General features: G+C 37.3%; 1 protein-coding gene across 1 annotated transcript in view; it reads left to right on the forward strand.

Moving 5' to 3' along the window:
• NUFIP1 (nuclear FMR1 interacting protein 1) overlaps positions 1–27,694 on the forward strand; it is a 46,876-nt gene that overhangs the window by 4,047 nt on the left and 15,135 nt on the right. Inside the window, exons 3-7 of the mRNA XM_023731601.1 lie at positions 843–941; positions 1,846–1,908; positions 2,591–2,667; positions 20,116–20,208; positions 23,829–24,022. Of these exons, the coding sequence (XP_023587369.1) occupies positions 843–941; positions 1,846–1,908; positions 2,591–2,667; positions 20,116–20,208; positions 23,829–24,022 (526 nt within the window). The remainder of the gene's footprint in view (positions 1–842; positions 942–1,845; positions 1,909–2,590; positions 2,668–20,115; positions 20,209–23,828; positions 24,023–27,694) is intronic.

The following is a 27,694-nucleotide window of genomic DNA, read 5'->3' on the forward strand; positions in this document are numbered from 1 at the left end:
GTTTATATATAGTCATTCTCTGTGCATAAAGTAATGTCTGAAATTATTCTTTCTGAATGGCAGGATTTTTTTGTGTTATTTTATTGTTATTCATTATTTATTTTAAGTAATGAAAAAGAAAACTCCCAGTTATACATTAGAAACTGAATCTTAAAGTAGGCTTCCCTTATTCTGATGAAGCTTACAAGTCTGGTTTTTGAATTTTAAGGTGAATAAATGATTCCATTGATTTAGAATACATAGAGCACTGTCATTTTGGCATGAAAGCGCTGTAGTTAGTATTAACAAAATGTTGAGCAAGTGCAGTGTATTTATTACCATAATCTCAGCATTAAACAATTGGAGATCATTTCCTACATAGGCTGTAATAATAATAATCTTTTTTGTTTCATGTTAAAGCATACAGATAGCAAATTGGAGAATCAAAAATAACTCATCTTTACCTAAGTGATTCTTTTTTCTCTTCTATTGTTTAAAGAAAAATACATAATATGGTTATTTTTCCTAAAAGATAAAGTGCTGTTTTTACCCTGAATATTTCTTTTTAGGTCGTTTGGACCTATGCTGTATTAAATCTTCATTAGACTGCCAATTTAAAATCTTCTCACAGAGTTTATATTAGGTCTGCTCACATTTAAAATTTTTATCATGTCTGGTTTTTCCCTAATACATTTGCTAGAAAGAAAAGAAACAGAAACAGCCCTTCAGTAGAAATGTGTTCAGAAGTTTCTCCCACAAGTAAAGGTTGTATGAAAAATCAAACTATGTTGTTACTAGATGGGTAGTTATATTTTTACCATTGATTAGAGAAAAGCCTAATGCCTTTTTGTTTTTGTTTGCAGAAAAGAAAGGAACCAGTTTTTCACTTTTTTTGTGACACCTGTGATCGTGGATTTAAAAATCAAGAAAAGTATGATAAACACATGTCTGAACATACAAAAGTAGGTTATCTTTTTCTTGATTGTCCTGGAATTTATTTAGGAAAATGGCCTTCAAATTATATATTTGGTAGAAATTCTAAGCTTTTTTTCCATAAAAGTTTATAGCTTTCATAGAAATGTTCGATGACTTGACAATTTGGGACAGTGACCCTGGGCTTTGCAGTTTGAGGGTTGGGGACCCATTGCTTCAGGAATAGGTGAGATGGCAGCAAAGAAGGAAGGTCTAGCAACCGTTTGTATATGTGCACCTTTCCTGCTTTTTAAGAGGGCTGGGATTCCCCTCCACTCGCCCTCTGCACCTTCGTGAGTTCTTTCCCCTTTAAGGCTATCCTTGACCACTTCACCAGATATCACTGTAATTTGCCATGGGCTAGTCACCATCTAATAAGGTTGGTCCAAACCTAACTACAGATGGTGCACACCTTATTATTTTAGGTCCCTGGGTGGCGAAAACGGTTTGCACTTGACTACTAAGCTTGGAGGCTCAAACCCACTCAGCAGCACCACAGAAGAAAGGCCTAGCAATCTGTTTCCGTAAAGATTATAGCCAGAAGACCTTACAGAGTAGTTTTAGTGTGTAACACATGGGGTTGCCATGAGTCAGAATCGACTCGACGGCAGTGGGTTAAATTTTATTATTTTACAGCGTTGCATACGTCATACTTTTACTCTAGTGGAGAGATAAATGGTATGTGTTAGTATACTGTATACTTTGAGAATGCAATGTTGTTTTGGAGTGATCTTTGTTTTGCTGTTAACTTAAGTACACAGTAATTATTCCATGTAAATGTGCTAACTGTGTAAGTCTGGCCAGAATATGTCTGTGTGTGTAGTAGTAGAGTAAATCTCATATGGAAAATATGAAAAATTAATATTGAATATTGATTTTTGTAAACTCCTACAGTGTCCTGAAGTAGATTGTTCTTTTACTGCACATGAGAAGATTGTCCACTTCCATTGGAAAAATGTAAGTTCTTGTGTTTGTGTCTTTTTTACCGTCTTTTTTTTTGATACGTGCTTTTTTTTATTCCGTCGATCTGTTACCTTCACATCTCTTTATTAGTATTAGCCTAATACTAAGTAACATTTGTGGAGTGCTTTGTACTTTTTAAGGCATTTTTGTATCTCTTATTCAATTTTATTCTCCCAAACAGCTATGCGAAGTAGATAGTCATTGCCGTCATTTAATGGATTTAAAAAAAAAAAAAAAAAGATCTGCCCACGGCTTTGGAACTGAATCTGAAGCATGAGCTTCTTGACTCCAAATTGTACATTCATTTTACTACTCCATGCTGCTTCAGATAGTTAAGTGTAATTATTATTTCTTTAGCTCATCCTTAACTTTGGTTGGTAGGTCATTCATTTGGGTATTTAATGTCGTTTGAGAAAATGGGGGACATATCTACTTTGTAACGAAATTATGTTACTTTTTTTTTCTTGTTGAGTAGCTGTACCTAAATACCTGAGAAATTGTTCTTCAAAGTAAGTTGTAGTAAGAATGGATAAAACCTGCTTACTTAGTTTAAAAATTGTCACTGCTCCTAAATTTAATGTTGGACACAAAGTCTCCGTTATCCCCCATAATACTCAAGGTTTAGTCAAAAGCGTACTGCCTGCTTCCTGATGTATAGCAGACTTTTTCCCCTTAGATGCATGCTCCTGGTATGAAGAAAATCAAGTTAGACACTCCAGAAGAGATTGCAAGATGGAGGGAAGAAAGAAGAAAGTGAGTAGAGTTCAGTGACATAACTCTCTTTTACTGTGACAAGGCTGGGTGCTTCCAAAGATGATCTTTTGGCCCTAATGAATCATTGAACAGGAAATTTGGTCTTTTATAACTTTACAAATATTCAAATGAATATGACTAATCCTAAATTTGTTGCTCTTCAGAATTGGTATATAATGACTGAAAACATTGCTACTTGGTGGTTTAAGAATCTAATATTTATTAATGTAGTTTTGATTCATTGAATTGCCTTATAATGTTGCTACTAGGGAACAGGACTGTAAGCTGTATTATATGAGACTGTTATTTGAATATAATTTTGGGGAGACCTAATAGGAATTTTGGGTATCAGGGTTCATTTAAATGACAAATATGTCATAATGGTAGTATACTTGACTCTTTGAGGGGAGCCACTGTATGCCACCTAGTAGATGGCAGAGGCAATAATGGGTGGGTGCTCTTGTTTAAAAGAAAAAAGTATAATACTTTGCTATGTTCATTCTTTTGATTATTTTTTTCAACCAGAATTTGTTGAATGACTGCAGTATAGTAGGCAGACGGGATATAGCAGTGAACAAGCTATGTAAGTGCTTGCTTGTCCTTGATTATAGAGACCAGGAATTCATTCCTGAAATCAAAGCCAAGCAATTTGAGCCTTACAGTGTGATTGGTGATTTTACACTATTAGGGTAGAAGATTAGTTGAGGTCTACCTAGAATATACTTAGGAAAAGTCCCACTAGAGCACTCTTAACTGTTTTTTAGAAAGGACTAGGATACTTCATCCCAAAGCAGAAGACTAAGATGGAACTGTTATAATGATCAGGTGCACTTTAAATTCAAATGCTGTTTTCCCAGAATTAAAAATGAGGATAGGCTGAGATTTTTGATAAAAAGGAAGCATTATGCCCAAAGATCAAGAAAGATAACTTTAGACTCTTTCAACCAGCAGGTTGAATTTGTGCTTTGCTCAACTTAGTTTAGGTTTTCAGTTTAAGTCCACTTTCATATGTAGGGATGTGCCAGATTGGTACTGTTCTGTGAAAAAGTTAGTTACTGTTCTATAAGGTTTTAGAGATAATTTTTAGGGAAACCAACATAAAAGATTTAGAACTAACAATGAACAAATATAATTTAGTTAAAAAAAAATGTATACACACACGCAGATCTACTACATGCAGAGGAAGAAGTTGGATGAGCGTGAAGGGACAGTTCAAAGGAATTTAATTTTTAAATGAGTAGGGTCCAGCCATTCAACATGGACTAGATGAATATAATAGATTTTAAGAGCATGTTTGGCTAGCAAATGAAGGAATCTAGGTCACCTGGAGTAGAATGTACCAGAATGCCTTTTTTTCTCTATCTCCTTAGGATATCTTATCTTAGCATATCTTTATCTTTTCTTATATTTTATCTTAGCATTTCTGCCTTAAATGTCACCTAATTTGTCACTCTCTTCTTACTCTTCATTTCCTTTATCCAGTGCTATCATAGTTCTTGTACCAGCTTGTACCAGAATATAAATTTGTGTATTACTTCCTTCATCGAGAAAGTCTTGCTAAAAAAAGTCTACTGAAGTAAATATTGTACTTTGTGGCATAATTTGATTTCTAGTCTGGTATATGGTATGTGTGGATTGTATCCTAGCACATGGACCAAACTACCCTAACTAAACACTCCCTCCTTTGCAAATACATAGTTATTTAATGCACCCGTAACAGCACTTATCACATTATGTTATAGTTGGCCCTGGTCTTGGTCATTTATGATACTGCTGCACAGTGCCTCCAAATTAGTATGTGAAGAATAAATATCTATTGACTGAATTACTATTAAATGGTATGGTATGGGAAGACTCCGTCTTTATTCTCTTGACGGAAATGACAATGGTTACTAGTCAGCCTTGATTATAAAGCCACCAAGAAGTTAACTAAGTAAACTAAACTTGTTGAATCTCTCAAGTTTTGAGTTCACTTAAGGCAGTAGGGAAGCTCTGAAATTAGTTCCTGATTTGCATACTTTGGTTCTGCTACCTCTAGTGGTTATATGAATTTAATCATATAAACTCTGGGGAAATTGGAGCCACTATTAAATTAATGGTAACCAATTTCAGTGGCTCTGTTCTACTGCCTATACCTGTTTCAGTTTCCTGTAGTCAGCCATTTCTCCCTCACTCTCAGCATACAAGAGGAAGAGGACCTCATCCAGCCTGGAGGATCAGGCTGTTCCTTGATAAAGGGAGGTTGAGCTGAATTTGAACCTAGCTAGGACAAGATGGAGGGAAAGTGAGAGGTGGGGGCGGATTGGTGTTCCAGACAGAAGTTGGCATGTCCAAGGAACTGAGTATAGGTAAGAGATGACAGAAGCTTTAAAAAGATGGTAGTTGTGGGGACCTAGAGAACTAGGTCAATATAGAACATTTAGAATATAAAAATGAGCAATATTTGATGACTGAATGATTATGAGGTTGAGGAGGAAGGAGGTTTTGAGGAGACCCAGGATTCTGGTCTGAGCACCTCAGTGGAAGGTGGTGCCTCTCACAGAGATAGGAAGACACTGGAAGAGGCCTGGGTTTGGAGGCATTGATTTTGGACACTGTTGAGTATGAGGAGACTCTGAGACGTCTGTTTAAAGATTTTTTGAGTTGGCATTGGGACTCAGACCAGTCTAGGCTGGAGATACATATTTTTGGATCATGAGAACATGAATGTGGAAGAGATTCTCCAAGGGGAGGTGGTAGAATGAGAAGAGAAGTTATTCTAACACTGTCCCTTGAGCCTTTGCAATGAGTGAAAACCAAGAAGACTGACGAGAGGGATTCAGAGGTAGCAGAAAATTAGGAATATGGGGTGTTATGGAAGCCAGCGGAGGGGAGAATTTCAAGAAGGGAGATGTTGATAGCAGTGCAGATTGCTGTGGGTAGGTCAAATAAATCGAGAACCAAAAAGTGACCGTTTGATTTTGCGAAATGGGGGCCTCCTTGGTGCAGATTCCAGATGACTTCTTAGGCTTTCTCCTTTGAGTTTTCTGCCATTTGTCTTTACAACTCTCTTCAATTCCAATACCCTCCCTAGTGACTCCCCAGTAAGACTCATAGCTTATAATAAGAGTTCATTAGATACCTTTTTACCTTTAAATTTCCAGTGTCCTTCACCTCTGTTCAGTTTCAGCCACTTATTTTCATGGCCTGGTTATTATCCTCTGGATCTTTCTTCCCTGGAGGCCTTAAAATTGGACATCTGTTTTTCTGACAGGCTTCTCCCTCCCACTTCTGTCTTCACTTCCTTACCTAGCTTAGATCACTTCACTCATTCTTGTCACTGTCTCGGTTTCTTATTCCATTGTCCTTCCATTGCAGCCACCTGGCAAAAACTCATCCCTGGCTCAGGTCACGTATTCACCTGGTCCAAGACACACCTGGAATGAAAATCACACAGTTGAAATGTACTCCTCAAGTAACTCAGTAATGTGAGCTGACTTAAGGAACTGACTTGATTAATGAGAAGTCTAGGATATTGTCTTAGCTCCCTAGTGCTGCTATAACAGAGATGCAACCAGTGGGTGGCTTTAACAAACAGAAGTTTATTTTCTCACTGTTCAGGAGGCTAGAAGTCTGAATTCAGGGTGCTGGCTCTAGGGGAAGGCTTTCTCTGTCGACTCTGGAGGAAGGTCCTTGTCTCTTCTGCGCTTTTGCTTCTGGGCAGTCTTCATGTGGGGCTAGGCATCTCTCTTCTCCCTGTCTCTGCTCGGTAGCATGGGTTTAATCTCTTTTATATCTCAAAAGAGATTGAGTCAGGGTACACCCTATACTAGTCCTGTCTCTTTAGCGTACATAACAAAAAGAACCCATTCCCAAGTGGGATTATAACCACAGGCATAGAGGCTAGGATTTACAACATGTATTTTTTGGGGACACAATTCAATCCATAACTTTTTGTTTTGTCTTCTGTTGTACAAAAGTAGGTGTTAAATATACATATATTTCTTACTTATCTAGATGATTAGTAGAAAATTTAAAAATAAATTTGCTAAACTGATTTTATTTTGGCCAGCAAATGTCAGTGAGAACAAAGTTCTTTAGAACTACCAGTCAGCTAGGCCAACTCTTCAGACAAAGATTGGACTGGACTGTGGGACATAAAATGTTAGTCGAGAAGAGTATCATTTTATGTGCTTCTTAGCTCAAGCAGATACACGAGACTGAATAGGCAGCTTCTGTCTGGAGGTGAGAGGAGAAGGCAGAGAGGATTAGGAGCTGGTTGAATGGACATGGGAAATCGGGTGGAAAGGAGAAGTGTGCTGTCACAGTATAGGGAGACCAATTAGGGTCACATAACAATGTATGTATAAATTTTTGAATGAGAGACTAACTTGAATTGCAAACTTTCACTTAAACTACAACAGTTAAAAAAAAATTTGCTTTTGACCTAACAATTCAAAAACAAAAAAACTACCAGTCGGGATTCTGTAATGTGGGGCTTGCTTTATATTTTCTGGTTATCACCACATTACTTGCTTATGAAAGCTCTCTGTTCTAGTCAGATTTGTTACTATATATGACCCAAACAGGCCTTTTGACTCTTAGTTTCGGTCATGCTACTGCTTCTAGAAAATTTCACCTTCATTTTTGAAGTTCTTCTCGTTGCGCTTAGTCTAACTGAAATCCAACCTTCTTTGGGGATACTTATCCTCATCCCCTTAGAAGAATGTTTTGTCCTTCTTTGAATACAGTATCCTCTTTTTGCCATTTTAGCATAAATGTCTTAGTCTTTTAGTGCTTCTATAATAGAAATACCACAGGTGGTTGTCTTTAATGAACAGAAATTTATTTTCTCACAGTGTAGGAGGCTAGAAGTCGAATTCAGAGCACCAGCTGTAGGGGAAGGCTCCCTGTCCACTCTAGGGGAAGAAGTTTTAACTTCTTCTTGGCATTTCTTTGAGATCTCCAGGTGACATCTGTATTTCCCCCATTCATGCTTAAACTGCTGTGGTTTTGAACCTTGAATTCTCACTAAATGGAACAGACCAAATGAATCTGTATTTGAAAACATTCATTTTTTTTTTTTTTTTAATTCTCCTTCTGCTATAGCTGCTGCTATTATTTCAGACTAACATTTATTGAACTTACTAAGGGTCATCTCCTGTGCTCTGCCTCTTACCTGGTTTATCCATTTTGTCCTCACCATTTTTCAGGTAGGGAAACGGGCAAAAAAGGTTGCCTGACTTGCCCAGGATCACAGAGCTAACATGGTGGAGTGAAGATTCAAACCCAGGAGGGCTGGTCGCAGAACCTATACTTTTTTTTTCTCCATTTTCCCCTAGTAACCACTAATCTTTTGTCTCAGTGGATTTACCTATTCTAGATATTTCATGTAAGTGGGATTATAAAATGTTTGTCTTTTTGTGTCTGGCTTATTTCACTTAGCACAATCTTCTCAAGGTTCATCCATGTTGTAGCATGTATTAGAGCTTCATTTCTCTATGGTGAATAATATTCCATTCTATGTATATACTACATTTTATTTATCCATTCATCTGTTGATGAATGTTGGATTGTTTCCACCTTTTGGCCGTTGTGCATAATGTTGCAATGAACATTGGTGTAGGTGTGTCTGAGTTGCGGAAACATTACTTTTTAAAGTAACTTTCCCTATACTGATGTGAACAATGCCCCTTTGTGATGTTTTGCAACAAGTGCTATAAAAAAATTCCACTGGCCAGGGGAAACCAGCACAACTTGTACAAGGAAAGGTCATGGAAGCTCCATAGACACATCCAAACTCCCTGAGGGACTGAATTGCTGGGTGGAGGGCTGTGAGGACCATGGTCTCGGGGAACATCTAGCTCAATTGGCATAGCACAGTTTAAAAAGGCAATGTTCTACATTCTACCTTGGCGAGTAACATCTGGGGTCTTAAAAGCCTGTGACCAGCCATGTAAGATACTCCACTGGTGTCATCCCTTCAAGAGCAAGGGAGAATGAAGAGAACAGGATACAAGGAGAAGATTAGTCTGAAGGACTAATGGACCACAGCTACCAAGGCCTCCACCAGACTGAGTCCAGTACAGCTAGATGGTGCCCGGCTACCACCACTGACTGCTCTGACCAGGATCACAGCAGAGGGTTCTGGACAGAGCTGGAGAAGGATGTAGAACATAATTCTAACGCACAAAAAAAAAGACCAGATTTCCTGGCCTAAAGGAGACTGGAGGAACCCCGAGAGTGTGGTCCCCAGACACCCTTTCAGTTCAGTGGTGAAGTTACCTCCGAGGTTCACTGTTCAGCCTGGGAGTGGACAGCCCCATAAAACTGAATGAGACTAACGAGGTACAGGAGTCCAGTGACAAGGGCCAGAAGGTTGAGCAAGGATATTGTTGATGTGTTGTGAGATTGTTAACCATTGTCATAGGGCAACGTGTGTACTAACTGTTAAATGAGAAACTATTTGTTCTGTAAGCCTTCACCTGAAGTACAATTAAAAAAAAAAGCTCAATAAATGGTAATTGGGCATCATCTGGTTTTTACGATCCCAGGTACCATACAGCAAACTAGGAAGTAAAACAGAAACACTAACAATAATTTTAGGCCAGTTGTCTAAAATAACCAATGAAACCTTGATCCTAAGGTCTTTGAACCAAGGAAACAAATCTCATGAGCAGCATCAGTAACTGTTTTTCATGTACCTCAACAGCAACTATATTCTGCAAAACCTCAGATTAAGTATTAATATAAATACAGCAATATTTATCTATTAAGGCACAAACTGTTTCTTGAAAACAGGGAGGCTAAGACTATTCTATTTTTGTAAAATCATAGCTCAAATTTCAGACACTTCTCTGGTTATGATATTTACAACTTTGCTAAGTTTACCAACAAGAACTTCTACTTCAAGTGTTACAATATCTAAACCCATTAATTAGATAATTTAGGAGAAACGAAAATGGTTTCTTATATCCAGAAAGTAGGACCTTGAAACATCAGCAGTATTCCCACATAAAACCCATAGTTTCCTTTCATTTACTCAGTCTTTTGTAGTTAATTTCTGTTCCACGTGATTCTGGATCAGCCGCAGTCTGCGAACTCATCAGCTTCTGCATAAGAGTTCTGGAAATCTTGATTGAGTCTAGGCACGGTCTTTTTCGCAAGTCCAATATAGTCCATTTTTTTTGTTGAGATATTTTGGTCAAACGTTTTCAGCAAATCAGCAAAGTAAAAACTTAATCTGCAGATGACAGAACTTAATATGGCCATGATTAATGTATAAACATAATATTCTTAATAGTGAAAGACCTGATAGAAATTAATTACAAGCACAACGTAAAGGCCAAATAGTATCAGTTAAAAAGAATTTTAGATAAAAATATTTCTAAATATAACCATTAACCGTATTCTTAAAGAGCTTCAGTTATAATACATAATGCTGAAGACAAAATACCATATAGTCTGGATATATTAAGAATATACCAAGATTATCAAATCTCTAAATACCTGAATAGTAAGTAAAAAAACTTCATGATGTGAATTCCCCAGTCAAACCATTGGCTTTGATGATGCTAGATTCAAAAAGTTGCGACCAAGTTAACAATAAAGAAACAAAATTGTGACACAACATCATGCGTTTGTTGTCCAATATTAGGCAAAAATATAAGAGGAAATACTAACATATAAAAATTTTTGTAGCTTTTCATGAAGTTTCAGAGTTATCAGGAGTCTATTATAGGTCACCGTGAAACAGAACTTAAGTTATTTAACCAAAGATCTTAAGGTAAAAACCTTGGCTTTCTTTTCTAAAAGCCATTGGGCTTGGTTTTCTGCTCAGGAATCTTATACTAATGAAAGGCCGAACCTTTGTCTTCCAGGCAGATTACACAAAATAAATTAACCCTTTAACTCAGAAATCAAAGAAATTTTGTTACTTTAACAGCAAGAAACCTAATTCTTTGTTTATACGCTACTTAACATTAAAACTCCTAAAAACCTCATAAATTAAACCATTAAACTTTAATCAGACAGATAAAACTTGACCACATCAAATAAATTTTGTTTTCAATAAACCTCTTAAACATTACGTTTGTTGCAGATGTCTTAAATGGCAAAGATGAACACACTCATTAGCAGACTTCAGTATATATACATTCTTCCTCTTGTGGCATAAAAAGCCAAAGTATATGAATTTAAATTATAATGAATATCTATTAATTTAATATCTGTAAGTTACTTAAAATGTCTTTGGAATTATTTTAAGCCTGTATATCATAAAACTTAACTGTTGTTGGAAGAAAAGTCTATTTAAACTTTCTAAGATTTCATTCAACCTTTATTATTTCTCATATTTTCCCAATCTAATTTTAGCCCTTAAAGATCATATCATAAAATGTCTGCTCAATTGACCAATTCATTGATGTGGATATAACCTTAAGTGTCTGGCTAGGAGTGGAAACATTATTCTAGGCCACTTCAGGTGTGTTTCATTGTGATTTCTATTGTTTGACTTCTTAGAGTTCTCCTAAAATAGAGATAACTATAGCAAAGCAGCAATTTTTCTTATCTTTTGTCTTAAAAGAGTCTCCACCTAGTTGGAAAGGGTCTTTTAAAAGCCTCCCTGGAGCTACAGGACCTTGGAGACTGGGGGCTGAGGAGGACTGATCTTGCCTTGGCCTCACTCTCTTGACTCATGGAAGACATTTACATATGTTTAAGTTGACCTAGGCATTTTGAAGGGCAAAAGATAACTAATTTCTTTCTCTTTTACTGTTCTGGAACTGCTACTTTTGCTTTAAGACAAAACTAACCTTTTTCCTTAAATAAAACACATTTCATATAATACTTAGCTTAAGTTACTTAGAAAGGTTTCACTTTTAAGATTGACATAGTATAGAACATAAAGATCTTAGTGTACTTTTTTAAATAGACCAATTTATATCAAAGTTTCTCCAAGTTGCTACTAAAAGTTTAAATCATAAGACAGACACAAGACGCAGTTTTTTCTGGACGAAGAAAGAACTGAGGTTCTGTGACCAGCCTTACAAAAAAAAACAGCAATTCTCAGCTGTAACCTCCAACCTGATACAAGACACAGTGCTCTAGACCAGAAGCAAGCTCTTTCAGGACAAAAGGAGACAGAAAGACCACATAAACTCACCAGATCATACCACACAAAACAAGGATATGGGGATTCTAGTTTCTTAAAGCGTATATAGCAATTTTTGGTAAGATTGAGTCAATTCAATGGAAAAAACAGGTTCTAGATAAAACCTATTGTCAGAGCCCCAGATGGAGGAATATTAGACCTTTTGACAAAACCTGAGCATCAAGCAAAATTTCCCTAAAGGAAAGAAAAGACAACACAAACGAAAGCTCATTTTCCCTAAGTGGTCACCGAAATTCCGAATTACTTCTAGCATATTCAGTTTATAGTGTTTTTAAATATGATCCCTCAATTATCAAAGATGTTAAGCTCTAAGGTTAAGCTTTTGGTTTCCTTTTTTTTTTGAACTTTATTCATTCTGCTGGCGAGAGACGTAGTCTCTTATTTTAGACCTTAAATATACTAGTTCCTCCAGTCGGAAAGTACTTTAAAGCTACTGATGATTTTAATTTTAACAGTTTGATTCTTTATTGAGAGACTATATCCTAAAACAGGTACGGAACTACCACTTTTCCCTTAAATATCATAACCACAGGTCAGGAGCTGCCACCTCCACCTGACAATTTGGCAAAACAGAGCACTATTTTCCAGGTTTTCTCTGAGCCACAAAAAGGCCCGAATTTTGCAGCTTATGGTGACTCAAAGCTCTTTGGAAATAGAATTACCTCTTTAATGTTTCAAATGCCCGAATATGGACCTAAACTGTAGTTCACCTAACGAGTTACTAAATGTTACTCTTAACCAAACGTTCAAGCAAAAATCTAAGAATGATTCTCCTTAATCAGACAACCAGTTTTTCAAACAAATATGCTAAACAGAATTTAAGAAAACATGAGAAAGAGAACAACAAAGAATAAGCAAAGGCTCGTTTTCTGAGAGCACTCACCCCATCGGTGTCGAAGTGACATGGAGTGGGAACATGTGGGTCCAGAAGATAGGACCTCTCTTTGTTGGCTTCTGCTCCACCATCCAGGTCTCCTCGAGGTCGACTGGATTTGTAGCTTCAGAAATCCTTGATGACCATGCCATTAACTGTTGTAGGGGAAGAACATCACAAAGTTTAGTAGAGCAAAAAGAAAGTTTTATTCAGCATATATTCAAAAAGGCAAAAGTGGGAAACGGACAACCATGCTACTAGAGCCATGTCTGCCTGAGTCCCTGGTAAGTATATATTTTTTTTAACTTCATAAGAAATTGCCAAATTTTTTTTTCTTTTTTTATTGTTGTGCTTTAAGTGAAAGTTTATAATTCAAGTTAGTCTATCATACAAAAATTTGTACACACATTGTGATGTGACGCTAGTTGTTCTCCCTGTACTGTGACAGCACTCTCCTCCTTTCCACCCTGGATTTCCTGTGTCCATTCAACCAGCTCCTGACCTCTCTGCCTTCTCATTTCGCTTCCTGACAGGAGCTGCCCATTTAGTCTCATGTATCTACTTGAGCTAAGAAGGACACTCCTGACGAGTATCACTTTATGCCCCATAGTTCAGTCTAATCTTTGTCTGAAGAGTTGGCCTTAGGAATGGTTTTAGTTTTGGGCTAGCAGAGAGTCCGGCCATGTCTTCCGGGGTCCCTCCAGTCTAAATCAAACCATTAAGCCTGGTCTTTTTACTAGAATTTGAGTTATGCACCCCACTTTTCTCCTAGAAATTGCCAAAATTTTTAAGAAGGAAATTTTTAAGTCAAGGTATGCCATAGTTGGGCATGAAAGCCTTCAGATTCAGTGTGATGGTTAGGGTGTTGTGGCGCTTGCAACAGTTAGGATTTTGCTCCTGTGCAGGTGATGCAGCCTTGCTACCATGGCTTAGCACAGAGGCTGAGTTTTCCAATGTAAAAAATGTCCAGGGCTGCTGTTGCTGCTTAATAATGTCATCAGCCACAATCTCTTTCTTGTTGCTCCTTTAATAGGTGGTTTTCGTCTGGCCACATAGTTCCTGCATATCTAAATATTAAGCCCACATTCTAATGAGGGAGAAGAGGAGAAGGCACGTGCCTCTTTTCTTCGGGAAAGCAATATCTTTGTTTTTTAGCCTCAACCAAGTGACTGCCTTATAGATCTCATTGACCAGAAGTGGGCTGCACTGCCTGCCACCTTTTCCTGCAGAGGAGTCTATGGAGCTTCCCCAAACAGAATTGTTCCAGAAGAAAGAGAGAATAGACAGCAGTGTTTGCCTCAGTGCTTGGTGGCCAAGTTTGAAGCTTGTCATATTTTAAAATTGTAAGTGATATTTGGAAGCAATTCTGAATAAAGTATTGACTTGAGCAGGTATTAAATGTGCTTATTGGTGATTCTTTTCATGTAGAATAGATAAGGGTGGAAGGGATCAAGTCTAGCTCTAGTTTCTGGAGTATCGGCTAGGATTATGGCTATGACAGTGGGTGGAAATGCCTTGGAAGAGGAATCAATGAAATTTATGGAGTGAATGAGTGAGGTTACAGATTTGTGAAATTTGTTGTTGGTTGTTGTTAGGTACCATCGAGTCGATTCCAAGTCATAGTGACCCTGTAGGACAGAGTAAAACTGCCTCATAGGGTTTCCCTAGTCTATAATCATAATGGGAGCAGATCAATAGGTCTGTTCTCCCACAGAGCTGCTGGTGGGTTCAGACTGCCAACCTTTCGGTTAGTAGTCAAGCGCTTAACTGTTGCACCACCAGGGCTCCTTTGTGAAATTTAGAGGTGCTTAAAAGTACTGAGGAAGTGGGTGAGGGTGACAATTTGGATGAAGTTTATTTGTGCCTATAATGCTACCTTGTTAGTAAGTATTCTGGAATTATCTTTTGACACTTGCTGAATTCATCTGAGGTTCTTTCATTGGATAGCTCTTGCTCTTTAACATATTCCTAGGTGTTCATACATTATTTCTATATGTATACCTTTTTAATAGAAAATATGCAAAGTATTTCTCATAACCTATTATGAAAATATATTTATTTTCTAAATTTCCATCATGCTCAATTAAAAAAAAAAAGTTATTTGAACTTCTAAGGAAGAGCACATTTTACATTATGTGGCAGAATAGACCTTTTTTCTTAGATTTTTATCTTTCTTGTGAGACCTACATTCTTTTTGATGCCACTATATTCTTTGGACACTGTATACTTCGGACATGTTATCAGGAGGGATCAGTCTCTGGAAAAGGACATCATGCTTGGTAAAGTACAGGGTCAGTGAAAAAGAGGAAGACCCTCAACGAGATGGATTGACACAGTGGCTGCAACAATGGGCTCAAACATAACACTGATTATGAGGATGGCACAGGACCAGGCAGTGTTTCGTTCTGTTGTACATAGGGTCGCTATGCGTCGGAACCAACTGGACGGCACCTAACAACAAATATTCTTTGACTTGTAGGAAAGATGAAGTCTTTGTGTAGTTACTATGTTAAAAAACCATGTAAATGATTTCACAGAGTAAGAATTTTAGAGCTGGAAGAATCTCTGAAGATTGGCTTGCTGTACTGCTTCTTTATCTTTAAAGAAACCACATCTTTATGCCTTCATCTTTATTTATTTATTTATTTTTTCAGATGAACCAAACTCAGAGGAACTTGCTGTGCTTAATTAAAAACTTTAAGGCTTATCCCTGATAACCAACATGTGTTAAATGCCCACTGCCTTTTTTAGTCCTAACTAGTAACTTTTCTCTCCTGAATTGCTTCTCAAAGGGATTCTTCCTTAGTTCCTGACCTGTCTGGTACAAATGCCATATGATTTGGCGTTAGGGAAAACTATTGGTAGAGGTTTGTTTCCAAAACCTTGATTTTAGAAACCTACTTCACTGAAGGTTGGGAGTCCACTAGGTGGAGTAGTTTTGTGATTCTATGTTAATAGTTACTGTGGCTCTAAATTGTATCTCTCTTTCATTTAGATCCAGCAGAAGGGGTCTGCTCCTAAAGAGGGTTACATCTTATTAAAGTTGAGAAAAAACTTTGAAATAAAAATACGGTAGCATAGTTCATGTTGAAGCAGGTGTGGTTCAGTGAGAGCAAAGAGAAATGGTGTTTTCACAGAGCATGGGCTTAGGGAAAAGTCAATAAATGGGTAGTGGTTTAAGGATAAGGAAAGTGTTGGAGAGAATAATCTAAGTAGAATGATATGTGCTAAGATAATGGTTGTCAGTTTTGTTTTATTGTACTTTAGGTGAAGGTTTACAGAGCAAATTAGTTTCTCATTAAACAATTAATACACATATTATTTTGTGACATTGGTTACCAACCCCATGACTTGTCAACACTCTCCCGTTCTCAACCTTGGATTCCCCATTACCAGTTTTCCTGTCCCCTCCTACCTTCTCATCCTTGCCCATAGGCTGGTGTGCCCATTAGTCTTGTTTTGTTTTATGGGCCTGTCTGATCTTTGGCTGAAGGGTGGAGCTCGGGAGTGACTTAAACATTTCTCTCCAGCTCTGTCCAGGACCCTCCATTGTGATCCCTGTCAGAGCAGTTGGTGGTGGTAACCAGGCACCATCTAGTTGTGCTGAAATCAGTCTGGTGGAGGCTGTGGTAGTTGTTGTGGTCCATTTGTCCCCTGGACCAGTCTTTCCCTTGTGTGTTTGGTTTTCCTTATTCTCCCTTGCTCCAGATGGGGTGGGAGCAGTGGAGTATCTTAGATAGCCGCTCACAGGCTTTTAAGACCCCAGACACTACTCACCAAAATAGGATGTAGAACATTTTCTTTATAAACTATGTTATGCCAGTTGAGCTAGATGTCCCCCGAGACCATGGTCCCCAGCCCTCAGTGGTTGGCACAGTTTTGTTCATACATTGTTTCCCTGGTGCTTAAGCATTATCATTAGAGGCTTAAGGCATAGGCAAGGAGGAGGTAAGAAAAGAGAGAAAGAAAAAAGAGCATATGGTTTCAGGACCAATTCCTGGTGGGGTGTTGGGGAAAGATGGAAGTACAGGGAGAAAGTGATTTTAGCAGATAAAAATACAGAGAAACCAACTGAAAATATCCCTGTCACAGTCTTTATAACTTCATAACATCCATTTTCTCTAACAGGAGACATTGGTCTAAATTTTATCTGTACATAATTGTGCCATACAACAGGTTTGTTATTTAGGTGTACTTTTGGAAACTCAACTGTATCCTTTATCAACGTTCTTTACTTTTTCTTACTCTTGTACATCCGACTTTGTAGATGGCATTGTTACAAGCACAGATTATTTTAGGTTGGTGGAGGGGGCTTCCTGACTGTTATATGTGTTTGTGTAACTAGGTCTTGGGTTTCTGGTTACCCTATTTTGGAATAATTTGCTTTCTAGTACCTTGCTTTCTCTAGTTTTTAGTGTCAGTGCAAATAAGAATAGTATAAATTTGGGGAAAGGATTTTTATTAATTTTGAATAATAGAGCCTATAGGTTTGGAAGGGGTATTGAAAGATCGTTTACTGTTAGGAAAGTGATAACTTTAATCTACCAGAAAGAGAAAGCTGTTTTAAAAGGCTTCCATGGAAGGAATTTTCACAATGTCCTTGCTGTTTCATTTAGGGTATTCTCTCTTCTAGCTTACCTAAAATCCTCTTGCTCTAAGGAATGTTTCCATTGTTTACCATTGAAAAGCACTTACTTAAGCATCTGCTTGTACATGGTGCCCTGTAGTATTGACAGTCTTCATCCTTTGGCAGGTGACTCAACATTGTTGGGGTCTGCAGTACTCAGAACAAACCTGTTGAAGAAACGCAAGTAATAAGAATAAGTGAATTGGGGAGTTGGGATAGGCATTGAATAGATGAGAGTTATATGTCTAGACACAGTGAGGACTGTGAAAGTCATCATATTTTTTTCTCATCATTTCTGCTTCTGCATATTCTGCCTCTAGATTGAAAATAGCCAGCTACCAGCCTCTCTGAGACGGTTTTATTGTCGCTTCTCATCCTCTTTCAGAGGCTCTCAATAGTTCCAGTCCTTTAACCTTTCTTCAGAGGTTTTATTTTTCATCATTCAAGATTTCATGTGAATCTATCCTAAATCCCTTCTAAGTTTTCTTTTTCCTCAACATTCCCAGTCAGTTTAGAAGTACAAAACTGGACACAGTGCCCTGAGAATACCTGGCGGCATTGGATTATCATGAGAGGAAGACTTCCCACTTGTACATGTGCCAGAGTCGGTTTCATAGAACCGCAGATGTTTGCTTTCCAAAAGCGAAGGTGTATACTGCTGACTGGTTGTCAGATTTTTATCTCCTATGACCTTGATCTTTTCCTCTTACGTTTATTTATAGCTTGTACATTCATCATCTTTTCTTTGTGCAGTTTATTTTTCTTGGGTGGATATGCATATATTGCTTTGTACTGTCCTCTTTCAAATTCATTGCCTTTTTTTCTGATCACCAGTTACTGAATGTCATTTCCAGTCTTGTCTTCCAATGTAGCTTCATATTGTCTGTACCATTCAAGTCAATGATCAAACATTAAAAAAGGCGGGTTGGAGGAGTGTCCCAGAAACACTGGCAGAATACCATTTGTTGATATTTCTTAAAATTGACTCTGATGAGCAGCCAGGCTAAGCAGTAGAGAGCCTCCATCTGTGTTCCTCTCCTGCCGTGTATTTTATACTCCTGGGATCTACCCCTGCACCACCAGAGTTTGGTGCCTGCATCCCCACACCATTGTGTCAAACAGCAAAAAACGCCTCATCAAAGCAGTACGTCTTGCATACTGCTGTCAGATTTAATCTTAATCACTGCCTGGTACGTATCTCTGTTTATAACTCTCAGTGCTCTCTTTCGCCTGCTGAATTAAATTACAAACTTTCTAGTCTGTCATTCAAAGTACATTTTGGCTTCAGCCTCCCTTTCTTACCAGTAACTTTATTACGTTCATACAAAATGAACTACTTACCATTCCCTGAATATGTCGTACACTTTCTGGGGCCTTGGTTTGTTTGCGCTGTTTGCTCCTCTTAGAACAGTCTGAAGCTTTTCTGTCTGATTTCTTTTAACACTGTATCCACTTTTTAAGATCAGTTTTTTTCGTGTTCCCTTTTTTCTGGGTTTCTCCAGCTAGATATAATCTTACCCCATCTTCACCCTCAATCTTATCTGTTTTTTATGCACTTACTATGTTTTGCCCTATGTTAAATCTATTCGTGTGGTTTTCTTATATCCTTCCTGGTTGATTGTTCTTTGAGGAGAATTGTCTCTTCCTCATCTTTGTAACTTTGAAAGTACCTAACGTGTTTGCAGAAGTAATTGAGTAAACTTACTTTTTTTCTTACAGTATTTATGGGCACACTCCCAATAGATAAATTGTGATTAAATCAGCTGCCTTGCTGAAATCAAGAAATTGCATCAGATACTTTCTGACAGTCTTCCAGTTTTTACTCATGGTAGAACAAAGTAAGATTAATCTGATAGGGTTTTTTTTTTTTTTTTTCTTTACCAGAGCTACAAGGAATCTGTGAATCATTTTTAGAGTCTATTTTTTCCCAGAGTTTTTCCTGGGACATAAGAGAAGCCTACATGCATTTCTAGTTTAACCCCCTCATCCCACCTTTTAGCATACTTTTTTAGATGATTATATATATTAAAAAGTGAAAGGGATACATGGATAGCATTTTCTAGTCTAATGCTACTCCAAGGCCTATTCTGTAATGAGATAAGGAGCTTGTGCCAGAAAGTAAATACATTGGTTCCTTCATCGACAAAGTCTTGCCACCAATATAATAATACTAACCTGAACTAAACAGTGTGATTAATGATATATTTGATTTAAATTCCAGTGTAAGCTCCTTACTTACTTGTTTACTGTAGCGAAGTTTGTGGGCTGCAGCTGATCTATACTTCTGATAGCATTGTTATAGTGTATTTTTTTCTCCTTTAAATACAGTTCTAGAAACAATTAAAGGTTTATGTTGATTTACTGTGTTAGTCATTGTTAGCTACTGTCAGGTCGGCCCCTTGACTCATGGCAGCCTCCTGCACAATGAAATGAAATGATGCCCAGTCCTGCACTATCTCCTTGATGGATTGTAGATCAGACCATTATGATCCACTGGGTTTTCACTGGCTGATTTTTGAAAGTAGATCACCAGGGCTTCCTCCAACTAGGAAGAAGCCCTTTGCCTGGAAGCTCTGCTGAAATCTGTTCAGCATCGTGGCAACACTCAAGCCTGCACGTGAGGTGCATTGACTGGGAATGGTCTCCTGCGTGGAAGGCAAGCATTCTACCACTGAACTACCAACGCCACATGTTAGTTGTTAAATAAAAATTGCCAAATACAGCAGTTCTTGATTGTTTAACTAGTAAATTGTAACTCTAAAAGACTTTTTATAAATAATGTTTATTATTTCCTAGAAACTACCCAACTCTGGCCAATATTGAAAGAAAGAAAAAGTTAAAGCTAGAGAAGGAGAAGAGAGGCGCAGTATTGACGACAACGCAGTATGGGTAAGTTCTTTAACGTTGCTTGCGTTTTCCTAATGCTGATTTTAACAGTATACTTGTAAATCATAAAAAAAGAGCATACACTAAAATATTAAAACCTCTATACTCCAGTTCTGAAATTGCCTCTGCAACTTTTTCACTTGTTTTTTTTCATTTTGACTCTATTTTAAATAACTAACAGCTATATTCATATGGTTTTCAAAAGGTATATAGTAAAAAATGTCCTTTCTATCATTGTCTCCTAGCTAGACAGTTCTCTTCTTCAGAAGCAACCCATTTTATCCTTCGAGGGTATGTGTATATAGCACATAGAGAACATAGAGAACAGCCTTTTTTTTTTTCTTCCTTTTTTGAAACACTGTTCTGCACTGCTTTTTTAACTAAATGATATACTTGGAGATTGCCTCATATTAATATATAATAAACTTCTTCATTCTTTACGGATATATAGGATATTGTTTTATGATGCTTCTGGTAAAATGTCTATTCTTTAGTCATTGGGTATAGTACTATTTTGTATTAGTTTGGTTAATTGTGTTTTAATCTTATGTAATTTTACAAATTATTTTCCTTGCTTGTTCTAGTGATTACTGAGAAAGCTGTGTTAAAAATCTTCACCTGTGAATTTATCTAGTTCTCCTTAAGACAGTCAACTTTTGCTTTATATATTTTAAAGTTATGCTATTAGGTATATGCAGATGTAGAATTGTTATGTCTTGTTGCATTGACCCTTTTAACATTATGAAATCTCTATCTCCAGTATAATACTTCTTGCATTAACATCTACTTTGGCTAATGTTATACTGTTATACCAGATTACTTTTGGTTAGTGTTTGAATAGTATATTGTTTTCCAACCTTTTCTTTTTAAACTTTTTGTGTTTGTACATTTAAAGTATATCTTTTATAGTGTGTATAATTTGGTCATTTTTTTATGACCCAGGCTAAATATCTTTTCTTAACTAGTATTTAGTCCATTTATATTTAATGTAATTATTCTTATAGTTGGGTTTTAGTCGTCCAACATCCTCTTTGTTTTATTTGTCCTATTTGTTCCTTGTTTCCTTTCTTGCCTTCTTTTAGATGTGTTGTGCATTTAAAAAATACTCTGTTTTTTTCTCTATTAGCTTTTTAGTTATAATTATTTTTTCCTTTCAACTGATTGTCAAGCAGTGGTATAACAGAACTGTTCCCTCAAAGATGGGGTGAAGTGTAATACCAAATACCACTTCGTCAATGAGGTTTTATTGATCTTATCAGCTAAGGATCATCCTAACTCATTGTTTATTAGTGAATGCCTTAAAGATCGTTCAAAAGCCAGCCATGGTCAGATTCAGGAGGAGCAGGACACAGGGAAGACATCTGTGAGTGGAAGGCCAAGGAAAGTGGTGTCTCTTGTCTTCATAGGGATGGTGGGCCAGAGGCAGAAACCTTACCTATTTTATCTGCTGTAGCAATGTTGAGTTCTTAGCTTGACATCTACAGATGGGCATTAGAGATTGGTCCATGTTTTTCTGCAAAATTTAGGGTATATATGATATTTTGGAATGAGGTTTTCTAAGGGTCGTGGTAACCCCAAAAAAGGGTTGCAGAGATGGTAACTGATTGTGTTGAATTGGCAAATTATTTAGAAAATGTTATTATGATAATAACTATCATTTATAGGAGGCTCAGTGTACCAGTATTATCTTGCTCTAAATGCAGAACACTTTATGTATATTATCTTATTTAATTCTCTCTGTATTTCAGTCATTCCCATTCTACAGAAGAAGGAGGAAATAGGCAAAGATATTGTCCAAGGGGCACAGATATAAAACCAAACCAAACCCATTGCCATTGAGTCAATTCCAACTCGTAGTGACCCTATAGGACAGAGTAGAATTACCTGTAGGGTTTCCAAGGAGCAGCTGGTGGATTCGAACTGCCAACCTTTTGGTTAACAGCTTAGTTTTTAACCACTGCACCGTCAGGGCTCCAGGGACACAGATAGTAAGTGGCAAAATTGGGATTTGAACCCAGATCTCTAATTTTATACTCCCAGCTGCAGCCCCCATTATTAATGAAAACATCTGATATCTTAGATCCCTAGTGTTCTTATAACAGAAAGACCACAAATGGATGGCTTTAACAACGAATTCATTTTCTCATAGTTTAGTAGGCTAGAAGTCCAAGTTGAGGGCCTTGGCTCTAGGGGAAGGCTTTCTGTCTGTCGGCTCTTGGGGAGGTGCTTGTTCCTTGGTTCCTTGACAGTCGTCATGTGGTGTGGCACCTATCTTCCCCCATCTCTACTTGCTTTTTCTGTGCCTAATCTGCTGTTTTTATATCTCAAAAAGTGATTGGCTTAAAACACATCCTTTACTAATACTGCCTTATTAACATAAAAAAGAAAATCCATTCCAAATAGGATTATAACCACAGGTATAAAATTAAAAAAAACCAAACCTATTGCTGTCAAGTCGATTCCAACTCATAGTGACCCTATAGGACGGAGTAGAAGTGTCCCGTAGAGTTTCCAAGGAGCGCCTGGTGCATCTGAGCTGCCGACCGTTTGGTTAGCAGCCCTAGCCCTTAACCACTATGCCACCAGGGTTTCCAACCACAAGTATAGGGGTTAGGATTTATAACATATTTTGGGGACACACAGTTCAATTCATAATACCTGATACATGGCAAATTAGAAAAGGCTATGTATCTTTGTGAAATCTGTATTCCACCAGACACCTTGTATTATTGTCTAGTGACAGTGCATATAATGAACTTTTTTTAATGGTCTTTTTTTTTTTCCTACACCTAGTTTAGATTAGAAGATGTTTATATAAGTACATATTTTATTTCTAAGAGAGTAGCTGTAGTTGTTTAGAGGACACGTGATTTGAGCTGTTATTGTGCGGGGTCTAGGTTTGTCCTCCTATAAAATGAAGAGAATGGTATCTGTTTAGTCTATTTCAAGAGGTTATCGGTACAGTCAAACAAGGCAGAATATTTGTAAACCCTTCACGCCGTTTTACAAATTTATCATTTGTAAATGCCCCTAAAAATGAGTAAACAAGAGTTAATGTACTTTGTAAACTCTATGAAACTCCTTTATTTTATGTATACTAGGAATGAAAGAATGCTGCCTGTTAGATTGACCTGCCATGGATTGTACAACATAGCCCAGTTTCCTATGGGAGGAAATGTGCATTTTAGAATTGATAAAGTAGGGTATATTGTAGTGTGTTAGCCTTTCAAAGTTCTGCCATAGAGTTCTCTGTTTCGAAACCATTGAATTTACTTTATTCCATGAGCCCTGGTGGCACAGTGGTTAGGTGCTTGGCTGCTAGCCAAAAGGTTAGTGGTTCGAACCCACCAGCTGCTCCATGGGAGAAAGATGTAGCAGTCTGCTTCCGTAAAGATTACAGCCTTGGAAACCCTATGGGACAGTTCTACTCTGTCCTATATGGTCACTATGAGTCAGAATTGACTCAATGGCAATAGGTTTGGTTTTGCTTTTAATGCTAATGTACTAGGCCACGGGTGATTTCGTTTGACAGCTAGGTTTCTTTTGCATTTAGTAGTCTTTTTCAGATTTTTCTTGAAAGGTCAGTGCCTTTTATATTGAGAACTGTATTTTTCTTATTCCAGAAAGATGAAGGGGATGTCCAGACATTCACAAATGGCAGAGATCAAAAGTCTTGGCACACATCACAGATGGAAAAATGACAGGGATGGACACAGAGCAACCATTGGATTAGGCAGTCCCTCGTGTGAGTCAAAGCCTGAAGGTCCACCTGAGACAAATGCAGATCCCCTTGGTGTTTTGGCAGACAATGATTCTGGTAAGCTAAACAGAAAACTAACTCACTTATGAGTGTATGGAAAATAATGCTGAAGTTGATTATTCACAGTCTTGTTAGCAGAAAGTTTAATGGCAAATACAGCTAATCCCTGACTTACCACAGGGTTCCATTTGGACCACTCCATCATAAGGTGATTCTGACATAAGGTGAATACCTCTTTTTTTTTTTTTTTTTAGTTTTCATTATTATTACCTTTTATTATCAGTATCTACAAATCTGATCTTTATTTGTCTTTAGCGGTTGGAAATATTACATATAAACTTAAAGGTACATTTTAATACATACATATGTAAGAAAATATGCAAATCTTAAAAATTCACTCTTGACAGTGAAGAAGAGTTGGATGACATTGGTGTTTTGTTAGTTGTGGCAATAAACTCCACTTGTGGAAGGTTCTTAATCATCTGGATTATCCCTGGGAAGGAGGATGGTGTTTCTAGTCAGAAAATTAGTGAGAGTTGTGTCTGTATGGTCCTTTTCTTTTTTTCCTTTGTATATTTTGCTATAACATCTCACTGCTTCCCAAATTTGCCTATCGACTTTAGCTAAGCAATCAGTGTTCGCATCCACATTTTCAAGCAACTGAAGCCCCTGATTTAGTTTAGAAAACTAAATCTAAACGGCAGTATTTTGAACTATTTAAGTCATAAAATCTGCGAATGAACACCTGAGAATGATAACATCACCAAATTATGCACTGCAACGTTGTATGTAGTGCATGCTACTAACGGTAAGATGTATGAAAGAAAGAAATGGACGGTCCCAAGTGCGGTTCATTGTAACTCGAATACATTGTAAATCAGGGACTACCTGTATATAAAAGTAGAAAGATGTTTTTGTTTTTAATAGGAATGTCTTGTCGGAAACCTAATTTCAGCACATCTTTTCCGAGTCTTGGGAGTGGGTACATGGGGGCAGGCAGGGTATAGGAGAAAGATTATATTTATTGGGTAATTTTCGTGGTATGAAGCAGTCTTGGGGATTTCCTTCTAATTGTTTTAAATGTAGTGATACTGTAGATTCAAATTTTCCTAATTATGTAGGTTTTTCCTCCCCACTTAAAAAGCAGTAATTCCATTGAAAGCCAGTATTGTTTATGCTACTGAGCACAAACATGATCTCTTTGAGAAAATAATACTAATTCATTGTATTTGAGTAATATTGTTCTTCTTCAGAGTATAGAATATATTTATATATGTTTATATTTTATCCTTGAGTAAACTTAATTGCTAGAACTTACAGGAATGTTTACTCTTGTTTGTAAGTTGAAAAATTGAAGCACCAAGTGCTGTCACATATGGATGTCATTCAGCCTCTGAGCTTGATTTCCTCTCCTGAAAAATGAAAACATGTATAAATTTGCACCACCTTTCCCTCCAATAACATTGGGACACTTTATCTAATTGTATGTGCTGCCTACTGCAAAGGAGTAACCAAAGATACTAGTGAGTGGATTGATAATATACTGTAGTGAGGTCTCTAGGGCTTGTCAGTAGGCTCTGTTCAACTTTGATGACAGTGGCTTCTGGGATAATCATGTGGCAAGTTATTGAATTTATGGGTGGCAAGACATGGTTTGGGAGGATGTGGAATAACTAATTCCTTGATCAGATTCAGATGGAAAAGGATCTTGGCATAAGAGAAGGTTGGACTAAGTATAATAAGATAAAATTTAGTAGGAATAATAATACAAATAATCTTAATACCAACTAACACTTATTAAGTACAGTACTTACTATGCTCTAAATGCTTTATAAGGAGTCCTGGTGGCACGATGATTAAGTGCTCAGCTGCTAACGTTTGAATGCACCCAGCAGCTCCACGGGAGAAAGCACCTGGTAATCTGCTGCCATAAAGATTACAGCCTAAGAAACACAATGGGGCAGTTCTACTGAGAATCACCAGCATGCAGCAACATAAATGCTTTATATGTATATTAACTCTTTTCCTCATAACCTTTTTGTAAGTACTGTTGCTATTCCCATTCTAGAAATGAGGAACACAGAGATGAAGTAACTTCCCTGGGTCATACTGCTAGTTAGTGACAGAGACAGAATTTAAATTTAGGAGTGCGACTCCACAGATCAAGCTCTTAGTATACTACCAAAACCCAAAAACCAAACCCACTGCTGCCAAGTCGATTCCGACTCATAGTTGAGATGTGGGAGAGGGTTTAGAAAAGGCCGCTGCTTATCCTTGCATATGGCAGGGAAAAGGCAGATGACATTTTGGGTCAGTGCTGCATTTTACTGTTGGACACTGATTTTTTTCCCCCCAAGAAATTTTAGAGAGAGCCCACATACTTCTTCAGATTTGCAGTGTGTGACCTTGATGATAAAATTCCCTCTACACCCAAATATAAATTTTCATTTCATTAAAATACTTGAAACACATATGCAAAAACTACTGTTATAACCTCTGTAAATTATTAATTTAAAGATTATGTAGTTCTTTATGCAATTCTCTTAAATGAACAGTTGAAGGACTTTGTAATGTTGAGTAGTCTTTACTGTTTTCTTTTTGTTAAATTAGCTTTGGTAGATGGTTGATTTTGTCTTCTCCTTTTCGAGGAGTATTTTTAATATCTGTGTCAATGGAGTGAAACACCAAATAAAGATGATCATACCTTGCTTCAATTTGTGTCTGTATCTACGACTCAACAGACACTTAAGACATGAGAAACAATAGTAAAATCTTTCATTCTCGTTGGTGGAAAACATTCAGTCAGATTCCCAGAAGCAGTTGAATGAGAGATCTCGGATAATTTTGTTTTGGTTTAAATGTTTAAACCCTTACCTATAGTGAGGGTCAAAAATGGGAGCATAGGTCTTGAATAAAAAAACATACTTGTAAGCTATAAATTTATAAAGGAAATTTTTATAATATTGCTTTCCAAGGAAATCAGAATACCAATGATGAAATTATGGTAGCTTAATTTCATAGGAAAAGGTCTATTTAAATTCATATTATCCTTTACCTGGGATTTTCTTTGGTCTTTGACTTTTCCAGATCAGTGTTTTAGACCACTGGTTCTTCAACTTTTCAAAATAAAGCGACAGAAAACCCTATGTGCCATTTTTCATATGCCCTCAAATATTCCCAGCAGCCCTACTCCCCAGCATATCAGTCTTCCACTTGTTTGAAGCAGCTTCCCTTACCTTGGGATCTAGTTGTTTTGCTTCTTATCCTGCTGGTTATTGGCGGGCCAGCAGTGTGACAACTTCACCCTGGGCTCTCACATGGCAGTTAACACTTTGTCAGCATTATACTCATTTTAAGAATGAAAATCTCCCAGTTCCTTCTATTTTTTGCTTTTTTTTCTGGCTCAGAACTAGATTCTGGCTCAAAACAGTTTATAACCCAGACATTAGCACTCATGTTTTAGACAAGACAACTGTTCTGGAGAATCTTTATAACTTCGGATCATACTTAGAAAATCATTGCTTGTTCACATTCCTTGTTATAGTTTGTTGTTTGTGCACTCTTGATAATTGTGCAGGTGATTTCAACTGGGAATTGACACCGTTTCAAAGGAGAAGCCTGTAATTTGGAGTCTTCTGATTTATCAGTTTGAGTGTGACTTGTAGATTTCCGTACTGGTCCTGTTTTCTGTTTCCTTGTATAGATATTCTGCTAACCTGTTATCTACTT

Source organism: Trichechus manatus, unplaced genomic scaffold, assembly GCF_000243295.1.
Source record: "Trichechus manatus latirostris isolate Lorelei unplaced genomic scaffold, TriManLat1.0 scaffold00044, whole genome shotgun sequence".
NCBI lineage: Eukaryota > Metazoa > Chordata > Mammalia > Sirenia > Trichechidae > Trichechus > Trichechus manatus.